The sequence below is a fragment of the Colletotrichum acutatum genome (assembly GCF_030867785.1).
Source record: "Colletotrichum acutatum strain CBS 112980 chromosome Unknown BDZ83scaffold_19, whole genome shotgun sequence".
Lineage (NCBI taxonomy): Eukaryota > Fungi > Ascomycota > Sordariomycetes > Glomerellales > Glomerellaceae > Colletotrichum > Colletotrichum acutatum.
In genome coordinates this window covers 170430-186596 of record NW_026849013.1, presented here as the reverse complement: position 1 = coordinate 186596, position 16167 = coordinate 170430, and the positions used below count along the sequence as shown (strand labels likewise).

At 52.9% G+C, this 16167-nt stretch overlaps 2 protein-coding genes across 2 annotated transcripts; both read right to left on the bottom strand.

Moving 5' to 3' along the window:
* Positions 1 to 2073: 2073 nt before the first annotated feature.
* On the bottom strand, positions 2074 to 4058 carry BDZ83DRAFT_150121 (uncharacterized protein). The gene is made up of 8 exons (XM_060501320.1): positions 3767 to 4058; positions 3655 to 3708; positions 3427 to 3599; positions 3262 to 3371; positions 3081 to 3208; positions 2911 to 3019; positions 2789 to 2859; positions 2074 to 2732 (listed from the first exon to the last, which is right to left on the bottom strand). Exons 1-8 carry the CDS (start codon positions 3894 to 3896, stop codon positions 2257 to 2259), a joined length of 1251 nt encoding a protein of 416 aa, XP_060368171.1. The 5' UTR covers positions 3897 to 4058; the 3' UTR covers positions 2074 to 2256.
* A 7180-nt stretch (positions 4059 to 11238) lies between these two features.
* Positions 11239 to 13181, bottom strand: BDZ83DRAFT_150050 (uncharacterized protein). The gene is made up of 3 exons (XM_060501319.1): positions 12774 to 13181; positions 11685 to 12685; positions 11239 to 11587 (listed from the first exon to the last, which is right to left on the bottom strand). Exons 1-3 carry the CDS (start codon positions 12987 to 12989, stop codon positions 11257 to 11259), a joined length of 1548 nt encoding a protein of 515 aa, XP_060368170.1. The 5' UTR covers positions 12990 to 13181; the 3' UTR covers positions 11239 to 11256.
* Positions 13182 to 16167: the final 2986 nt, after the last annotated feature.

Below are 16167 nucleotides of genomic sequence, written 5' to 3'. Positions count from 1 at the left end.
CCATGGTGTATGGGACAAGGAACAGCAGCCTTCCAAATCCCATCACCCAGAGTCAGGAAATCAACTCTATTGACATTTGTTGACTCAAAAAGAGGGAATAGTTGCTTCTGCTGCTGCCTCTTGTTTTGCCCCAAAGCAGCATGCTCCGAGGATTTTTGCTTCGAATCATGGATGATGCCTCCTCCGCAAGACCCCCGTATTATTTAACAGGAAACCCCATCCTGCGACCAGGGAGGTTGTCCGTACAGAATGATGATGGAAGAGGGACCGCTCCATGGTGCGAGGCAGCGGGAAAGAGCCAAGACCGGGGAGACTACAAGCCTTCCCGGTCTGTTTTCTGGAGTCGTAGTTTAACATGACTTATGGGGCCTTGTCACCAAACGAGATCTCGATTATAGGCTGAAGGGAACCTGATACTCTGTGCGGGTCGGTCTCAATGGCCACCAGCGGCCGTTTGGTATCTTACCTGCGCGAACCGGGCCAGTATAGCGCGCGAAAACCCGCGTTTTGGAGCTTTGGTCCTTGTTCTCGTTTGCCTACACAGCCAGCTCAATCTTTTGATGGAATCCCGAGAGTCTCAGCGCCCTTCTCAAACATGTCAAAAATAGGGGATGGGAGGCGACGGGTAAGACCGAGGAAATTCCCACGTGTCACGGAGTTCCCAAAAGCCAAGCCAAGCCAAGCTCAGCTCTCCCTCCACCCCCAGAAACCACAAATACACGCACGCATGAAGAAACGTCTCTCTCGAACAAGGAAATAGGGTAGGAAGGCGTCAAACGGAGTGAGACTCCGATGTTCTGACAGTCCAACCACATGGTTGTAATTTCTTCCTGCCCTCACACGAGGGAAACCGGGACGCCGCACACCCATTCCATCCCTCCTATCCAACCACATGAAAAGAAGAGCACAGCTTCGCCAGGACGAAACCCACGTGGGATCAAAGAGGCGACACTTCCGACGCCCGCACACTCGGGATTCTTTCTCGTCTTGCGTCTTGCATTGGGCTTTGGGCTTTGGAAAATCCTTCCCATCGGGGTGGCCTTGTGTGACACAAAACACATGGCGGTCAGGTATGTCGGACTTAGAAATACGGTTGGTCACAACTTTACAACTGTACACCAAGACGGACCACAACCAATCCAGACCCAAGGTTTTCACTAGAATGGCCGTAGAAGCCTGTTCGGCAGATTTGGCGGTGTGTACGGATACCTACCTTTGGAGAGGAGATAGCACACACACATACACACACACACACTGAATCACTCCAATCAAATCCACGTCAGCCCAACCCATCCACCCAAGTCCCAGATCGTGTCGAGAACAACGTGGCAGACACGGGGGTTGAGCGGTGGCGGATCTGCAAGTCGTGCCTTAGCTCGAGAATCCAGATTCCTCTACCTCTGTAGCAGGCGAATGTTGTGCTCCCCTCCCCTCCCCCACCTCGAATCCACCCCTTGCCACAATCGTTCGGTTTGCTGGCAAATCACATCAGGACGGCAGATGTCCATTCACCTCAAGATGGGATTTTTACTCATGAGACTACTGAATATTGAATGGGATCACGGGCAAAATACAAGTTCTGTACGTAGGTGCGGAATCATCAAAAATATTGAGACTAGTTTAGGATTGAGATTCCCGTGTTTTTAAGCCCGTTTGTGAATACGGCAAAATGTAACATGGCCCATCTCTGTTTCTCCACGAGGCCTGCCGATTCGTTCGTTCAAAGGTATGATATGAAGACCAATTAATTCTTTTTTGGCCTATCCTGAATCCTGTGATATATCCTTCTCTTTGATGCAATAGTAACCCAAAGCTCATGACTAGTATCATGCTTCTCAGCACCGAAGACAGTTCAAACCCTGTATGTGAACTTCTGCCAGTTCCCGTCATGAAGTAACCGCTCGTCCGTGAGGTATGTGTAGACCAGAATCCGTGTACCGCCTACCCATAAGCCGTGATGTGTATATAAGTGTGTAAAGGTGAGAAATATGACAAAGGTTGCCCTCCCGATGGTGTCCATCGTGGTATGATATCAAAAAATTGGAAGAAAAAAAGAAAAAAAAAGTCGTCCTGTACCCCCCAATAAGGAGGCAGTCCAAGCCCAGAAAAAGCAAAGCCGTAGTTACGCCCCAACGATGTTGTTCATGAGGTTCTTGTTCCCCTAATCGCGCCATGAAGGTCGGAATGGAAAGTGATGCCGCCTAGAAGAATGCAGTTGGTTTCGCCCTTGTGATAGTAAAACCCCCCCTCCTATCATTAGCGCTTTCCGGCCGTGATTTTCGTTCGTGAGCCAGCGGCGTATTTGTCAAAGTCCGAATCGCGCCCGCTGATCGGTCGAGTTGACCTGTTCGACTCCGCGTACCCTTCTTCAATATCCATCTCCTCGAACACGGCTGGCGTCGGCTTCGACTCTCGCTTGATCGTGGTTGTTACGTAGACACCGCTCACAGGCACCGACCCGGCCGATGATGTCCTGCGCGTACGTTCTCCCTCTGACGAAATCTTGTCGTCGCTGGTGGCAGAGTTGGAGCGTCGGCTGTCCAGCGAAATCTCGCCAACATCGCCCATGACGTGCTTCTGGCTTGGTGCGATGTGGGGCGAGTAGGGAGCGCCGTCCGGACGGCGGAAGTCTTCAACGAACGGCTCGCCTCGGGAATTACCGCTTGACGAGCCGATGGTGGCTTGGTTATCCTTCGAAGTAACCCACTGTACAACAATGGCAGAGAAAAGGACTAGAGGGAGGTCAGCTATGACCGCAAGGATAAGGTCAGAAGGGTGGTGGACATACTGTCGCTGTTGCAGCACATTAGGCAGACCCAACCGGGCTCACCGTTGAGGACCATGAGTACGGTCAAGTTACTGTAGCGAGTCAGAAACCTTGAGCTTAAGTTAAAGGTGTGCTCAACTTACACAATGCTGCTGGTAAGCGTGCACAGGGCACCGACAAAAGTGCGGAGGGCGACGCTTCTAAGTCGGATGTTTGCAGGTGTTTTGGGGAAATGCTTGAATGAGTAAAGACCTGCGATAAGTTAGCCTCATAGTTGCGTGACTGGCTTGTTGGAACGCCTGGCTGGGCTTACTCTTGAGAGGAATGAGGAAGAGAATGGTAAGGTAAACGTTGACGACGGCGTCAAAGGAGATGAGAGGAATCATCGAGACCTTTTGCATCCCGATGTAGCATTGTCCGTCGTCAATTCGTGTAATTCGGCTATTCTGGTATTAGCTGTGGACTTTGGTACTGATGATTCGGCGTTGGCTTACAAGATAAAGTTGAGAATAGCAATGACTGCGTAGACGCCAAGCATGCCAAACGAGTTGAACAGGTAAAGCTTGGACTGCAGTCTCGGTTTCGTTGCTCCTCTGATAATGTGCTTTTGGAGCGTTAGCTATGACCTTTGGTTTGCCTCGTGGATTCGATATACGTACTGCTTTCTCGACAAGGAAGAGATAGATCAAGACTTTTGTCGAAAGATAGCAAACTAGGCATAGTAGGATTGCACCGTCGCAAATTTGTACGTTCTTGTTGACACCGAGAGCGAATTGGAGAACCGCTGTGACGAAGACGAAGAGGTACGAATCGATATAAACGGCGAGCACGACTGTGATTTTCATTAGCATCGCAGATACCCGCCAACCACAAGAACAAATACTCACGCCAGACCACGAAAGGTATCCTCCTCCAGTTTCTCAATACTGTGCCTCTTTGAACTGTTCATTCTTCGTAAGTATGCCGCTCCACCAAATTTGTGATCCGTAGGCCACCAACCGAAAAACCCGGAGATGATACTGAGTGAGACCAGGCAGATGATGACGCTCATCACCGTTCCTCCGACGGGCTCTGATGTGTGTAGGCCTTCGGGATTCGCCCGGGCATTCATTTCTGGAGCCGGAGCCATCGTGTCCCCGGAGAATGTGATGTCGATTTCGAGTCGGATATGGATTATTGATTCACGATCTTTCGAACATGGGAGGAGGGTCCGGTGCGAGGAAGGGCTGTTCCAAAGGGGACAGAAGAACTATATACCAAGCGCAACCGCAAGAACCGGGAACGCTAGAGTAAAGGGATCGACGGTTTTGATGTCCGAGCTACACTTCGTCTCGCAATGTCTGGGAGGGGGACACAACCGTCTTTAAGTTTCGTCCAACAGGTGATCGAAGCGTGCGTGCAGGGACGGGAGGGGGATGGGGGCAGCTAAGGTGCAGACAGCAAGCCCAATGCTGCTACAAGGATGGAGGGGGGGTGACCGATACGCTAGAGGCAAGGGGGAAGAATAGACTCATCCGCCTGTGGCTTTTTTCCCTTCTCCTCCCTCCTCTCTTTTTGGGTGTGTGCTTCTCATTCTTAGCTCGAGGGGAATGTACCCGGCGAAGTGGTCCAGCTGGATAAGTGATAGTAAGAAAACCAAGCCCACTAAGCATGAGATCAAAGGCGTTTGTTTCTGGCTCTGGCTATGCTTGGTAGGAAGCTACTAGTCTATGGTCCAAGACCGGTCACAGCTGGTTGACTCGGAAAACGCCACTTTCAAGTACCTACTAGGACTGACTGGACGTGAAGAAGTGACGGCGTTGAAAAATGCAAATGTCCTAGAGGATAGCTCCATGTAGGTACCAGAAGGTAATTCGAGTAGTAGCCCTTGGTGCAAGCCACAGGGAAGGGTATTCCAAAAAGTTCAAGATGCTCGAAGAAGAAACGGTTGGAAGACCGCTAGCTACACACACTTCGGAAAACAGCGTCTACGTGAAATGTGTACGCCCGCTATGGTGGTCTCGGCTTGGGAGCCAAGGGAGAGTTGAAGGATTCGTGAGTGAGAGACAGACAGACGTACAGTATGCCCGCCGTCCGGGCGTGCACAAGCCAAGCCCCAAATGGGCAAAAAACTGAGGAGAAGGGGAGACGGACACCTTACCGGAGGACTTCCTCTGCAGTGTCCCGAGAGGGAAGAAACGGTATCGGTATTGACTACCTTAGCAGTGCATCATCCCCAGACAAAGGTGACGACAGGAAACAAGAGCAAAAAAGGCTGTTTCGTCGCCAAGCTCATGTCACGGTGACGGGACGGAGGACGGGGGACGGGGCCGGGGGGTGACTGAGTCGAGGTGGAGGGGCAAATCGTTACGAGAGGGAAACTCTAATCCAATGTGCCCTTTATCCTGCGTATGTCGTGCGGTCTGTCTGACGGTCTCTCTGCGCTGGCCTTGCCTCTGGTCTGCATCTCTGTGCCTGCCACAGCCCACAGCTCGAGTCCGCGACAGGAAGAGCGGTTCACCGAGCGTCGTTTGGTAGTGAGTGGGTGGGTGAGTGAGAAGTCCACGCAACACTTACAAGTCTATTACTGTTCGCCTGCGTAAGTAGCTCGGGTTCTTGACCAGGAGCGGGGAGCTCGTACCCTTGTCTGGTTGGACGGCTCAACGGCGCAAGGCAGAGGTTAACTGCGACTCTGCAACGGAACAGGGTATTTGGACTCGAATCTGGTTGCCGATCCGGCCCATAAGCCAACCAGCTCCATTGAATATCGACGAACGTTTGGCCCTAAGAATTCTCCATGTCGACCAGGTGTATCGAGCGGATTTGCTATACTGCAGAGCATATTGCATGGCAGGCCTGCTTTTCCTTTCCCTCTCCCACTTTAGCTTCGTCAATGGCACCCTTCACTGGCTGAAGATTCTTGCGGGCTCAACTAGATTTGAAGATTAGCTCGCAGGTCCCCCTCCCCACCTACCTACGGTCCACCATCTCGCACAAAGACGCCGCGATACGTAAAGCTCCGCAAGTGATGGCTGTAGCATGGGCCCTTTCCCGAGCGCCTCTGACGAACAGTGTACAGCGCTACCGCTGAGCACGTCCTGATAGCTTGCGAGCGACTGTGCACATGCAGTCCGGTCTGTGGTCTATCGGTCCCGGCGAGCCGTGACCTCTGGCTCTGGGCCCTTTTGGGGAGGCTGTGGTGGAAAAAAACGGATATGTCGATGGCATTTCCCGTACTGGGAGTGTTTTGGTGCAGCGGAACGACGGAATAGACAGGGATGGAAATTCTGAGCCACAGGTTCGACAAAGAAGCTGGAGGCGCAGGAGGTGTGGATCTGAGGATACTAAGACCAAATCGCTGATTACACCACAAAGCTGGGGATGGAACCAGCATAGCCGTTCTAGGGAGCTGCCTTTTCTTCGCCGACGTGCTGGTGATTTCCCGGCGTAAACGCGACACATACGTGAGACCTGTTACTGGTCATCTCGCGCCTCATCCGGTCGTTGCCTTTCTCACAAGGTTAATCTAGCCGCTTGGCCACAATGATGTAGCCTGGCTTGGCTTACGGCCGGGTGATCGCTCGCGTCCAAAAAGCGACGAGAACATGGCAAAAATCAAAGAAGGTTTGGCAAGTCAGATCCGTCAAGAGGGCAAAAGATCCTGAATCAACGTGGTTGGAAGGAATAGAGACGAGAATTTGGCAGGCAGTCGGCCGACCGCACTGTCAGTTGGAATGACGGCCGAGACCGCTTCCTTCGGTTTCCCATGGCGTGCCCCCCCCTCCACTCCTCCTCACAGTTCGCTGCACCCCCGGATTCTGAAGAAGAAGGACATTGCTGACGATCCCTTAGAGCTAGCGGTAAGAAGTAGGTAAATGTTTGGTTTCTCAGTTTGAGTCTGTGTCAGAGAGCCCGGGCGGGCAGCGGGCATCGTGCATCATTTCGCGATCTAGGGTTCGGTTGACCGTTTGAGCTGGAAGCGTGGCATGCCGGGCCTCCTTCATCCAGCAAAGGGCGGCTTTTATTATCTCGAAATGGCTGCTATAGCCTATGGCCGAAGCACTCTTTGCCTGGGCGGCTCAAGAGATTTTGAGATCATGCGGGCACGCTATGTCGAGAGATGGCGGCCGTGTAAAACGTCCCAAGAGTCTGAAGGTGTTATTCTCGATGGTGCGGCTGACCTTGAACGCGGCAGGCACGAAGGGTTCTCTCTACCGATCTATCGGTCGAGCGTCTTCATGGCATCCAGATGATGACAACCCGACCAATCACAATCGTTGCGAGGAGAGAGCTGAGTTTGTAGCTTAGTGAACGAGCATGGACGGGTTGCTTCGGGCGCACCTGCATTTAGGTTGCCACGGATGTCGCAATGTCGCAATGTTGGTCTTGAAGAAGCAGGCATAATCCGCAAGGTAATTGTGTAAGACCTCCGTCCAGAGTTTTTTCCTGGTGTGTAAAAGACTTGGCGACCTTTCTTGTGCAAATATCCAACGAGATCCTCCATCGCCTCCTCCTCCTCCTCTTCAGAACTTCAGAGCTACCTAAGCTGACTCAGGACACCGCAGTCCAATGCGGCGTAACCAATCGAGGTCCCGGTCAGCTAAGGTCTAGCTCGGTCTAGACTCGGGCTAGTGGCTGAGATGTGGCTGCCGGCGCCGGGTATCGTGAGGCACCGTGCACTCACTGGAAAGCGTGTAAGCAGGACCGGCAATAACACCGACACCGGCACACCTCACGCTCTTCGTCGCCATCAATATAGCAGGCGACAGGTCTCAGGGGCCCTTGCCGCGCAGTAGCTGTACCTATGTCAGGCGTCAAGCGTCGAGGCAATCTGGCACTAGCCCGCCCCAAGAAGAAGCTGGAGACACTCTCTGCATCCATCGTGAGGCGGCATGCCTCACTGCCGTGGAAACGAAAGTCCAAGCTGAAGGTCGTATTCCAAAGAAATTGGGCGGTAGCAATGCAATACTCCGTAGACAATGAGCGTTCCATTCCTTGCGCGGAAGGCGGCAGACGAGGGTCCAAGGTAGTAGCGGATGCAGATCCCGTGTGCGATCCGACGGCCTCAAACCAGAGCGAATGAAGTGCGGTTGCAGTTGCCAAACGGGAAGGAAACACCAAGAAAAGCACGCGAGCGCATGGTTGTGCGAGATGTGTGCGAGTCTGCGAAGAAGCCGACACGAGAAGACGCCAAGATCCAAGTCCGAGGTATCAGAAAGAGACAAGCAGCTGCCGGGAGTTCGGAAGAAGCAAAGATGAGCAAACATTTGGTATTGTGAATACCTTACCTATCCTCAGATCGTCTACCACAAAGACCTGAAGATACGTATTGCTGGAAGGAAGATCTCTTCCTCCGCTAGTCCCCGCCCGAGGTCCCCCCGGACCCAAAGATACTGGAGCCACGCGGGTAAGAGCCCCTGTTCGCCTCGCAGCAAGCGGAGGGTCTGTGCGACGTGTCCCGGGGAAAGAACTACAGAACCAAGAAAGCAGGGGTCCCTCCCAGCTCCTCTCAGCTCCTGCTTGAATCTCGACTGACGACATCACCATTAGCCACCCAATGTCAGCCACGTCGGCAGCGCGGGGGTAACCACAAGATGCCATCCACATATCTACCCAGAGCAGCAATTTTCACCTCTTTGTAGCAATCGGGCTATACCGCTCCTGGCTTTTACTCAATCAGATCTCTCAATAGCTATGCACTATGCTTCCCTCGAGAGCCGGGCCACAAACCTTTGCGCAAACGTTCTCTCTTACGTTTAGAATGTTCGAAAAGCCTTTCACTCCTTCACTCCCTCACTCCCGTGACCAAACCAATCCGCCATCTAATCTCGTTCGCGGCCCGCCAGATCTCTCGTCGAATGCCAAGCTCGCCGGCCCGGCAAGACCGTGATCCAAGATACGCGATCCTCATTTCGGCCAGCGCCTCTTGCGGGTAGCGTGAGGTCCGAGACCTCGACCTTTTCCCCTTTCATGGTTCTACAGGAGACTAGAGGAGTACCTTGAGTCGAACCACCATCAACCATAACTCGCCGGACTGTGGTCCCCACTCACGGCACCGAAAGAAGTACCTACGACGATACGGGTAGGCATCTGTAGCTCCTGCGGCATCCCACCGGTCCGCAGAGAATAAGGTTTTCGATCACCTCGACTTTGTGTTACCTACAGTTCATCTCTTTTTTTCTTCTTCTTCTTCCACGGGATCCTATCTGGTGCACGATGGGGCCCGCCCGCTCTGAGACAAGACATTCCAGAGTAAATCCGCGAGAGCTCTCAGATGAGCACTTGCAAGGTCCCCAGCATTCTGGTTCTCGGGACTCTTGGCACCCTGAGAGCTGCATAGAGATGGATCTTCGCCCACCGGATTTGGATGGACGGATCTATTCGTCGACGATCTCTGTGAGACACGACGAACTCAACCAGAAGCCCCTCTGAGACATTTGGAACCTCCTCGGTCCTCTTCAGTGCCTGCCGTGTGTGCCATGTTCGTATCTTGGCAAATCGCCATGGGCCTGTTTATTGCACAATGATGGGAACCTCTTCATGACTAGACAAGTACAGAAGCATTGTTCAGAGTAGACGGAATACTCCTCAAGGACAGATCTGCAAAAATTACCACAATAGGATGAAGTCAAAGAGATACGTATGTTCTATGATACGCTAGTAAAGGATAATTACGTATAGATATACCCGCAGAGGGTGAGTTTTTCTACGGATTTATGTGCATCGAATAAAACAAACAGCCATAGAGTACAGATCTGCCAAGGCCAGGTGAGGGCGTGAGTCAGATGAAGAGTCCAGGATGTATTACCTTTATCGTGTTATTCGTCGCCTCTGCCAAGACCCTCAAGGAGCTCGTCATGAGAATAACCACTTTCTGGCATGTAGATCGCTCACAATAACCATATGGTACAAAGAGCTGCAGCGCAAAGATACACAATCAAGTCAAATTTTCTAAAGCTACGAAATAGCTTCTAGAAATGCTCGCAAAACTTTATAAACTGGATAGTCAGACAAATTTAGTCTTGTGAAACGTTGGCGGTGGCCTCTAACCAAGCCAGACGAAGATCTCGCGTCTCTGACCTGGCTGTGAAAGGGAAGATCTTCCCTCTTTGATGGAGTTCGAAAGGGTTTGTAAAGAACCACAACGTCAATCCAAGAAACACTTGCCCCGGCCAAACATCCCTCAAAAGATCCCCAGCGTCCACCAAGCTAGCAAAAAACTTCGGAACGCATAAAAATTACTCAGTAAGGAAAACACCAACCACACCAAGAAAAAAGGATCACCAACAATCCGCCCCTGACTACAACAAACTAGTTCCTCCCGCCCACTACTCCGGCGCCGCCCGTATTCCGGCCGAAACAGGTTCTCCTCAAGGACGAGTTCCCGAAGGCAAGCCCCTAAAGCCACGAAAGGAAAGAACCTCGGGAACTTCCCGTTCGTTGCCTCGCCCCAAGAGGGGAAAGCATTTCCGTTACAACCTCGCCTCCCTCCTTCCCCATTTTCTTTATCTGTCAAAAATGGGTTCCTCCTCGCCGTGCTCGCCGTCCTCCTCGCCGCCGCCGCTGGACTTCCGCCCGGAACTATCCACCTCTTTCCTCCTCTCCTCGGCCCCCTCCTGCCCTCCTTCCGCTGGAGCTGGCGTAGGCACCAAAACGCCACGGTTCAAAGTAGATCTTTGCCGTCCAAGGTAGGCTGGGCGCTAAACCCGTTCTTCGACCTCTCTCTCCCCTTCAAGCCACACTCACTCCGCCCGTATCGTCCCCATCGTCTTTGGCGTCCATTGATTCCAGATGGCTAGTCTAGGCTCGGAGTGTGTGTGTGGTTATTCTCTCTCCCCCAGTTGTCAGCTCTCAAGAGACATGGGTGATGGATCACCAACAGGCTAGTCGAGTCATTTAATTCAGATCGTCATTCAAATCCTGTCTATGCTATGCACTGTTCGCTCCCCTCCTCTGAATGACATGCTCTGGTTCTGCTTCTAAAATGATTAACAGCCCGTGTGGTTCATGGAACCAACCCATGGCTGTATTGTTATGCAGGCGCTGAGATTGACGACGGCTCTCGTTTCAAACCCTTCTCCTCCTTGTCGTGTCCTTCCCAGACCATCTTTTTGATGGCGTTCTTCCGTAACCATCATGCCAGGGTTGACTCCGTTGAACAACACGGGCTAGCCAAATGTACAGTCGCCGTCGCTCAACGCTCAACGGCTTAAAGCAAATTGAGTAAGCCGGCATCGCATTTCCGCCGTGCTTCCATAACCCGCTTAACGCCATGAAATGCTGTCCTTGATGTTGTTTTGTGCCCAGAACGCCAATGTCTATCCGTCGAAACTTGGAAAAGGGGATCTCGTCCATGTTGATGCCTGTTACCCTTCGTCATCGTCAATGTGTGTGTGTGATGCTGTTGTAGTCGTTGTTCTCTCGTGTCGTTCATATTTCCTCCAAGACTTGCTTGTATACACCCGCCTTTCGTAGTCTACGTCAATGTGCTGACTGACTTGTACGTTAATCTAGGACTGAGGCCCTGTTCGAATCCGGAACTTGTCGCGCAGCTTATCGGCTAATCTTGCCCTACGACTCCTATCGTTCCTCTCCTCACCTCCGACGTCGACCGTACTGCTCCCAGCTTCACCTTGTACTTGGTGTTGTGTACGATATTGTCGAAGGGCTTGGATACGCTCTTCTGCCGAAGCGTGCCTCAACCTGTTGAGGTCAAACAATCGTGTCCTTCGTCGCTGCGAAGTGGAAGAGCCATCGCTCTCATGACCGTCCAGCTCAAGCGGGGGCGGAAGTTCATCACTGGGATTCTCTGCTTCGCCTTGTGGGCGGAGGTCAAGACGGCTGAAAATAAACGTTAGCAGAGTATTCAGTGAAAGGCTAGCACGTGTCCGGGACGACGTAACATGAGCCCTTCAAAAAAGCAGTACGCTGAACTTACCATAATGGGCATGTGCCTGAGACGTTGACCAGCCAGGGGTCCACACAATTGGGGTGGAACTTGTGGTTGCAGGGCAGCACGCGGACATCTTCACCAACATTAAAGTCTTCGGTGCAGATTGAGCAACCAAGATTTTCATCCTCCTGACCTCCAGCAGCTGGGGTGTCGGAACCAGCACTCTTGGCGGCGCCGGCGACAGCAGCAGCAGCTCCGCCTGCAGCAAGAGCACCAGTCGCAGTGGTGGCCGCATCACCAGTCGTAGCAGGGGTTGCTTCGGTCGCTGTAGCAGTGGCACCGACATCCTTGGTGCTCACCGGAACAGCAGCACCCTGCCTCTCAACAGCTGTGTCGTTCGTTGGTACGTTTGACGCGCTCTCCAATTCGATATTGGGATCCGGCTTCGCCTCCTGACGCTCGCCAAACTTGACGATGGGTAGGGTGTCCAGCACGGCGCGAGCGAGGCCCTTGGCACGGCTCTGGCGGGGACGGCCATTGAATCCGTTCCTGGGACCGTATCTTTCAGGGTACCGGTGAGCCCTGACGGCGCCGGTGGCGATGATGATCAAGAAGAGCAGTGTAATCAGACCCGTAATGCTGTACAGAATGCTCATAGCGACAGCAGAGTTGTTGCCGCCGCCGCCATTTCCACCATCGCTCGCAGCGCCTGTTGCGTTTCCTGTGATGATGACCTTGAGCTGATCCGCCTCATTTGTGCCGTTGAGAATACGCAGGGCCTGTTGAGAGTCTCCTGCATCCGCCATAGTGAAGATGGAGTAGTATGTCAGGTCTGAGCCGGAAAGCATACACCAATTGCCAACCGTGCTATACAAGACAATAGCCTTTGGCTTGTTTTCCATCAGGGTGCCCAGCATCATGTTAGGGTTGATGAAGCCACTACCGTCTTGGGTGTCGCAAGAGAGGTACGCGACCTGGGTATTTGATTTAATTTGGTTGTAGTTCGAAGAGTCGGCGGCTACCATGGTACCCTCAATACGTACGGCCTATCAGGTTGTTAGTACAGTGTTCCATATCCTTGGACGGGCAGCGACAGTCTTGCGCTGCCCGACCAGATGACGGAAGGCTTCGTACCCCGCGAACAACGTCGGACTGATTCAATCCCAGGTTCTCAGTCGACGGCATGACGATGAACGACAGTGGGACGGTGCCACCAGCCGTCGACAGGGACATCTGCATGGCCGACCTCTCGCTCCACGACGGGATATCGTTCTCGGGGGTGATGGTTGCGGCCTGCGCCATGACGCCGACGGCGGCGCAAGCCAGTATCCGTAGCAGCAACGACGCCATCACGTCTGTCGATTGGATTACGCCTCTTCTCACGTTCGCACGACGGTCGACGTCGCTTTTGGGCGGAACGGAGGGGGAGGGGAAGAGCGACGGGAAGGATTGTCTGCTTCGAACGACAAAGGGTGCGACCTGAAGAATGAGGAGGCGCTCGGGGAAATATGTCGGAAAGTGGTGCAAAAGGCGTAGACTAGTTGGTATGACGGCTCAAGTCGCACGACGTGGAGACGGCACGCAGCACAATACGTTCGCAGATGTGGTGACGGGAAGTTTGGTCGGGCTCGCTTGCTGGCTGGCCGATTGTTGGAAGAGGAGGGGGATTGGCGTGTCACATCTCCTCGAAACCGTGAATATCAGATGGTCATTTCCATCCCCAAGATTTGATCGTCTAGCGGCCGAGCGAATGTGCGTGTGTTGTATTTAGTAGGAATCGCGCCTGTCTGCGGGGTGGTGGCGGGCGAAGTATCGGGATGTCGTCGTCGTCTTCGTTATGATTGTCGCAATCGTCCGTTGGTGATTTGGTTGGGTGTTGAGATGCGGATGGGAAAAAGAAGGGCGGCTCGGCGGAAAGTGGTGACGGGGTCGTGGGTGGTGGTTGTAGGAAGAGGAGGAGGAGGGAAGAGAGACAAAAGTCACCGGAAGGGATGGGGATGGAACGGTAGTGGCGGGTCACCAAAAGAGACACACGGCAAGTGAGCCGGACGGGCATCAGCGGTACGAGACTACGAGTATTCAAGGTGTAGGGATACATGGGATTTGGGTGGTCTCTGGCAGGGCGAGCCAAGTACCCTTGCCTACCTTAGTGGAGGAATCGCGAGCGCCAAGACGAATGTGGAGAGATGGACAGCGGAGGTCGGTCTCACTTGCGGCGACACAGGGCAGCCCGGGCACCCGGGGGGTTGGTCAGCTGTAGCAGAACTGGGACAGGATAATAAGGTGCGGGCTGTGGATGATGTGGTCTCGTGTCGGGCTACTCGACGGGATTATCCAGTTGCTGATAATCCATCGCAGTCTGCAATAATTTCTCCGTGTAACAATTGGCTGGGGTCAAGTACAACTGTACATGTCATTGTCCCGTCTGGACGGCAGGGAACAGAGCCGCAAGTGAGGCACAGCAAAAACTTGAGACAGCGAGGAACTCTGTTCCAACGAGAATATTCGCATCGCATAGCGTATATCGCGCCATTTGGCACGTTAAGTTGGCAGTTAGTTGTGATTTATCAAGGTATTATCTGACTGACCAAGAGCTGACCAAAATGGTGAATCCGCGCATTATCCAGTATCCTCCCAGTTAACAGTGCACATCAACAGCCAAAGAAGGGAACGACAATAAGCTGAGATGAACCTGATCTGATTCCAAGCCCGCGGCAAGACGAGCTAAAGTCCCACTTTGTCGAGGGTCATGTCATAATTCGCGGGCTGTGACTGGATCAGAAGATTTTCCCAAGATGCCCAGTTTTCTGACTTTCAAGGTTGTCTCTGACCTCTTCGAGACCGCGCGAGACCACACTAGAGAGTCAGGAACGTTAGTGAAGCGAGTCGAGGAGCTGCCGTCCAAATGTACCCGCACGCCTAAAACCGGGTGGGGGGATACCTTACTCGACGGGGCCACGTCAATCGCAAATATTCCGAGGTACCCGCCTGCTTCGAACTTCCAACTTGTTGCTTCTCAATGTTCTCTCAGAGTTCAATGCTCAACTCTTTTCTCATCATTCTTAGGTTTTCCCACATTGCCAATTGAATGGAAGCCATCACATCCGAGAATTTTCAGTGCTCGAAATACCTTCTTAGGCAGGTGGGCCTCTAAACCCTTTTTCATTCATTGCGCCTCATTGGAAATCAAGACACAAGAAAACTTGCTCACGAGGACTTGAATCGCGATATGCGGATGTTTTCGAATCGTCCCGCTTCCGAAAGTGTCCTTGTTTACAATCACAAATCCACGCGACGCCCGTTCAGAGAAGTGCGACCATCTCCCGTGTGTTTTGACAGAGTCCCCGGCAGCAAATTCCCGAACAAAACGGCAACATTTGGCGCGTTCTGACTGGCCTACGTTCCTTGGCTCCCTCATCGCCGAAAAGAGAGACAGCCAAGCCTGGGCGTTTGCTGGGCGGCCAGTAGACCTAATCCAAGACCACCGCCTTCATCGAATAAAGGTAACCAATTACACCAAATTTCATCTTCCTCATCGCAATGAGAATGAGCATTGGTAGTCTGGTAGCTTCTCAAGTTCTCATACTGCGCGACTCAAACCTCGAGTCAGGCCACTCATTTCGTCCCAGGCCTTCGCTCGAACCAAATGCCAACTTTCTGTCACCGGAGAATTACAAAAAGAAAATGATGAGAGGAACTCCTGCACGATGGCACGAACCACCAACTGACCGTGAACGCTTGTCATGGCTGCATACGAGACACTAGATCCATTGCGTAAGCCCATCAACATCAACATCTTCATGACAAGGAGGCAGCAGCAACAACAATAACAAGAAAGATAACGGCACAGCCGCAGCATCAGACGAGGGGGGGTAAGGGCCTCGATCTGCCCTCGGCTCCCAATGCGAGACGTCGGGGACGACAGATAATCATAGAGTATCCGTACACAATAAGATCAAAGAGAGGCTCAATTATGCGACACGGGTGTTAACCGTCAACCGGCAAGGTCCATAACGGCAGGGAAAGAGGGGCAACAAGCCGCAAAAGCCGCAAAAAGGGCTGGCCCAGAGCCTCAATCAAAACAAACCGCAGCAAGAACGCAGCGGCAGAAATTGAGCCGCATCCATTGTGCGACATCAAGTAATCGGGAAGAGCCCCATTTACACCTCCGAAAGAAAACCGCCTAAGCCTGCTCTCTCTCCCTCCTCCGAGTCCCGGCTCGCGGGGGCAACTCGCAAGGGGACGATGGGGATGGGGAGGAGCCTCAGAGAGCCCTTGCACAGATCGCCAACGCATCTGATGCGACCGTAGGACCCGGTCTTGGCAGGCCCTTCGAGACTGCCCTGTGACGCCTCACAAGCTGCCTCCGTTCAAGCGAGGCCCCCGGTCAGTGACAACCCGCTTCGGATCATCCGTAAATGCTATGCTCCCTCCGTTCCCTTCCCCGTCTCCAAACTTTGCCGTATAGAAAGGATCTGGCATAACCCCCTTTTCTCTCGGGATGCGGGCGACGGACGGGAAGAAGGTA

Bases quoted from the DNA above. Each gene is read 5' to 3' on its own strand.
- BDZ83DRAFT_150121 (XM_060501320.1), bottom strand. From the start codon at position 3,896: ATGGCTCCGGCTCCAGAAATGAATGCCCGGGCGAATCCCGAAGGCCTA. The intron at 3,600-3,654 runs GTGAGTATTTGT...TGAAAATCACAG, and splicing joins GATACCTTTCGTGGTCTGGC to TCGTGCTCGCCGTTTATATC. The intron at 3,372-3,426 runs GTACGTATATCG...ACGCTCCAAAAG, and splicing joins TCTTCCTTGTCGAGAAAGCA to CACATTATCAGAGGAGCAAC.
- BDZ83DRAFT_150050 (XM_060501319.1), bottom strand. From the start codon at position 12,989: ATGGCGTCGTTGCTGCTACGGATACTGGCTTGCGCCGCCGTCGGCGTC. The intron at 12,686-12,773 runs GTACGAAGCCTT...ACAACCTGATAG, and splicing joins AGTCCGACGTTGTTCGCGGG to GCCGTACGTATTGAGGGTAC. The intron at 11,588-11,684 runs GTAAGTTCAGCG...GTTTATTTTCAG, and splicing joins TCAGGCACATGCCCATTATG to CCGTCTTGACCTCCGCCCAC.